Below are 3,489 nucleotides of genomic sequence, written 5' to 3'. Positions count from 1 at the left end.
CTAAAACCAGAAACTGCCACCAAATTGTAGTTTGTTCCAGCAGCCAACAGAGGGACTAAAACCAGAAACTGCCACCAAATTGTAGCTTGCTCCAGCAGCCAGCAGAGGGACTAATACCAGAAACTGCCACCAAATTGTATGAAAAACCAGGAACCTCAAATTTTTAAACCAGTATAGCAGTATGAAAAACCAGTTTAAAATGTATAAAGACACTAAAAGGAACATAATGAAGCACACTTTAGCAGACACCAGCTTAACCAGTTACAACATAAGTAAAAGCAAAGCAAAGTGGTCCCAGCATACTTTAAAGGGTTACAGTCACTACAAGACAAAAAAGTGGTCCACTACAGCCACTACTTTAATTACAACTTGCTTGAGAGCCTACAACCACTACAATTTGTCTGAAATTACATCCTTCAATTACAACTTGCTTGAGACCCTACAATTTGTCCAGCCACTCTTGAGGATGCTCTTCTTCCCCCTTCACGCATAGTTGCAAATCCTCCAGCTTGTGATGTTGATGCATCCCCAGCCCCTGCATCTCTGGCTGATCTCCTTCCAGCTTGTGATGCAGATGCAGATGCCCCCCTTCCAGCAATTGATGCAACCCCCCTTGCAATTGATGCAGATGCCCCCCTTCCAGCAGATGCAACCCTTCTTGATGCAGATCCAGGTGTTGATGTAGAAGCCCTCCTTTTGTCCTATGAAAGGAGTAAGATAGTTAGATAACAAATAGTTGTAAATAAATGAACTTGTAAATAACATTACCAAGAAGATTTACCTTGCTTTTCTGGCTCCTTTTACATGTCCTTACATTGTGTCCATATGCATTGCAAGTGCTACATCTTATAGCAATATTGGTCTTTGACAATTTTCCATGGCTGACATATTCATTAGCTTCTCGTCTTCTTAATTTTTTTGGCCTCCCAGGAGGTGTTTTGTAAATGGGAGGTAGTAGTTGTGGAGAGTCAGATGTAGACCAAAGTTGTTGTCCATTGATAGGACTTATAATTGGTGCATAACAAGTTCTATAGGCATCTTTCTTATAGTAAAGATGAACATAATGTTATGGGTTTTCTGATTTGTAATAAATGGCAGCAACAACATGTCTACATGGTATTCCTACCAAATCCCACAAGTAACAAGTACATGTGTGATTACTTAAATCAACAACAAATTTGTCCATGGTAAAGCCATGAGTTACTTCAAACTGTGAACCCCCTGCCCATACGGGAAGCTAATTCCCACTCTTTTCAACCTCCATATCCAATCTTTTCCTCGATTTAGGCATAACATCACCAGGATATGAGTCAACTTTTTCTCTAAGGCTTGCAAACCTACTCATTATGTTTGATCTAATCCATTCCATCATTGAAATTATAGGTTTGTCCCTTGCCAATAAAATAGTACTATTAAATGATTCTAACAAGTTATTGATCAACACATCACACCTAGGATAAGCACTAAAAGCATGCTTACACCAAATTTTAGTTGGTATACCCATTAACCAATTAAAGGCATCAACATTCAGATTTTTTAACTCACCCATTTTTTTCTCCCATTCCTTATAGTATGTTGCCTTCGCAGCCCCCATCATGAGGTCTCTAATGAGCAAGCCTCTCCCAAATTTTTTCTTATAATTGTTGTATAAATGGCGTAAACACAGCCTGTGTTCCACTCCATTCAAGATATCATCAAAAACTGACATTAATCCCTGCAACCATAATACACCAATAAGTATTACATAATCAAAATAAATTTCTAACTAAACTACAAATTTTAATGTACCTTTTGCTGATCCGAAATAAAGATCCACCTTTGACAATCTATGCCTCCAATATCATCAAGCAGCTGTGTCAAAAACCACATCCATGTGTCTTTGCATTCTGTTTCTACCACAGCAAAAGCTAGTGGGAAATACTGGTCATTAGGGTCTCTTCCTACTGCAACTAACAACTGACCTCCATAACTTGTCTTCAAGTGACAACCATCTACACCAATAAATGGTCTGCAACTACCTAAAAACCCCTGCTTACAGCCCTCCAAACACATGTAAAATGACCCAAACCTTGGTGGCAAGGTGGGTTCGGGTTGATTGACCTTAATCTTGAAGGTCCCAGCCTTAACTCTTAATAACTCAGCCACATAGTCATAGAGACGACCATATTGTCGTTCTCCATCACCCACTAAACAATCCATTGCAATTCTCTTAGCTCTTCCAGCCTTCCAATGACTTATTCCAACACTATATGACTTTTGTATTTCATCTATGATTTGTTTCACTGTCATGCCTACAACATTGACAAATCTGGCAACCAAAACCTGTGCAATCCATTCTACACTTGCACTTTTGCTACCAAAACCCCTTCCACACTTGTGCCCAACTAGAGTTTTGACTCTAAAGGTTTGGCTACTTCCTACCTTGCTAGCCATAATAAGAAAACCACACCCCTTCTTACAAACTTCCCTTACCCTCTTCAAATCATTATTGACAAACTTCACTGATTTTCCATTCAAAACGCTATGCTCCTGTAAGGCACTCTTAAAATCTTTCAAACACTTAAACTTCATTCCCAATCTAAAATTGAATCCCCTAGTCATATCTTCTGCTTTATACTTTGGAAAGTGCCTTTTATTCTCCCTCACATCCTCATCACTATCTACATTTGAGGACAACTCTTCTGTATCATAAACTTCATTTATCTCATGCTGTCCAACCTCTTCGTTAATGACAAATGCCCCCTCACTATCTTCAAATCTTCTCCTAACACTTTTATTTTTCTTTTTCATTCTCTTTCACCTATCCAAAACTGGATTAATATTTCTTCTCTCTTCCTCCACCGTCACATTGTCCATCCCAAACCCATCATCACCATTTGTCATTCTCTCCTCTTCACTGTCATCAACATTTTCCACCCCTTCGTCCTCAAGAACATTGCCCTCTTCATCTTCTTCTTCATCTTCTTCTTCATTTTGCTCTTCATCTTTCTCTTCCTCTTGCTCTTCCTCTTGCTCTTCCACCATTTGTCCCTCAACATTCCCCTCTTCCTCTTGCTCTTCCACCATTTCTCCCTCAATATTCCCCTCTTCCTCTTGCTCTTCCACCATTTCTCCCTCAACATTCCCCTTTTCCTCTTCGTCATCTACTACCAAGTCTTGTACTTCAACATTTCCCTCCACCCCACCAATATCTTCTTCATCCATAACAACCTCTTCCTTCATCTCCTGTACTATTACTTCCTCTACCTCCTGACCAAATGTAAGAAAAGTAATTTCCTCTGCTTGACTGGGTTGGCCATGTTGAACATAGATTTCAACTTCCTCCTTATTTGCCTCTGCATAGTTAGCCAACAAAATGGCTTCTCTGTCATCTGTCAGTGGTCTGAGGTTGTTCATTGCCTTTTGTTTTGAACCCTTCCACCAAAGTTTGAACTCTCCACAATACTTGAATTCTCTAACAAATCCCACCGCTTCAAAGTATGACCACAT

At 39.7% G+C, this 3,489-nt stretch overlaps 1 protein-coding gene across 1 annotated transcript; it reads right to left on the bottom strand.

Annotated features, from left to right (window-relative positions):
* On the bottom strand, nucleotides 1-3,489 carry LOC128194024 (uncharacterized). The gene is made up of 5 exons (XM_052868511.1): nucleotides 2,978-3,489; nucleotides 1,789-2,764; nucleotides 1,259-1,714; nucleotides 444-701; nucleotides 1-123 (listed from the first exon to the last, which is right to left on the bottom strand). The coding sequence occupies exons 1-5, from the start codon at nucleotides 3,487-3,489 to the stop codon at nucleotides 1-3; spliced, it is 2,325 nt and encodes a 774-aa protein (XP_052724471.1).

The sequence above is a fragment of the Vigna angularis genome, chromosome 1 (assembly GCF_016808095.1).
Source record: "Vigna angularis cultivar LongXiaoDou No.4 chromosome 1, ASM1680809v1, whole genome shotgun sequence".
NCBI lineage: Eukaryota > Viridiplantae > Streptophyta > Magnoliopsida > Fabales > Fabaceae > Vigna > Vigna angularis.
This window is presented reverse-complemented; position numbering and strand designations above follow the sequence as displayed.

Coding starts and splice junctions, on each gene's coding strand:
- LOC128194024 (XM_052868511.1), bottom strand. CDS start 3,489: ATGTGGTCATACTTTGAAGCGGTGGGATTTGTTAGAGAATTCAAGTAT. Junction 2,765..2,977: donor GAGGAAGAGAAAGATGAAGA/GCAAAATGAAGA, acceptor TAAAAGTGTTAG/GAGAAGATTTGAAGATAGTG. Junction 124..443: donor CAAGAGTGGCTGGACAAATT/GTAGGGTCTCAA, acceptor ATTTGGTGGCAG/TTTCTGGTATTAGTCCCTCT.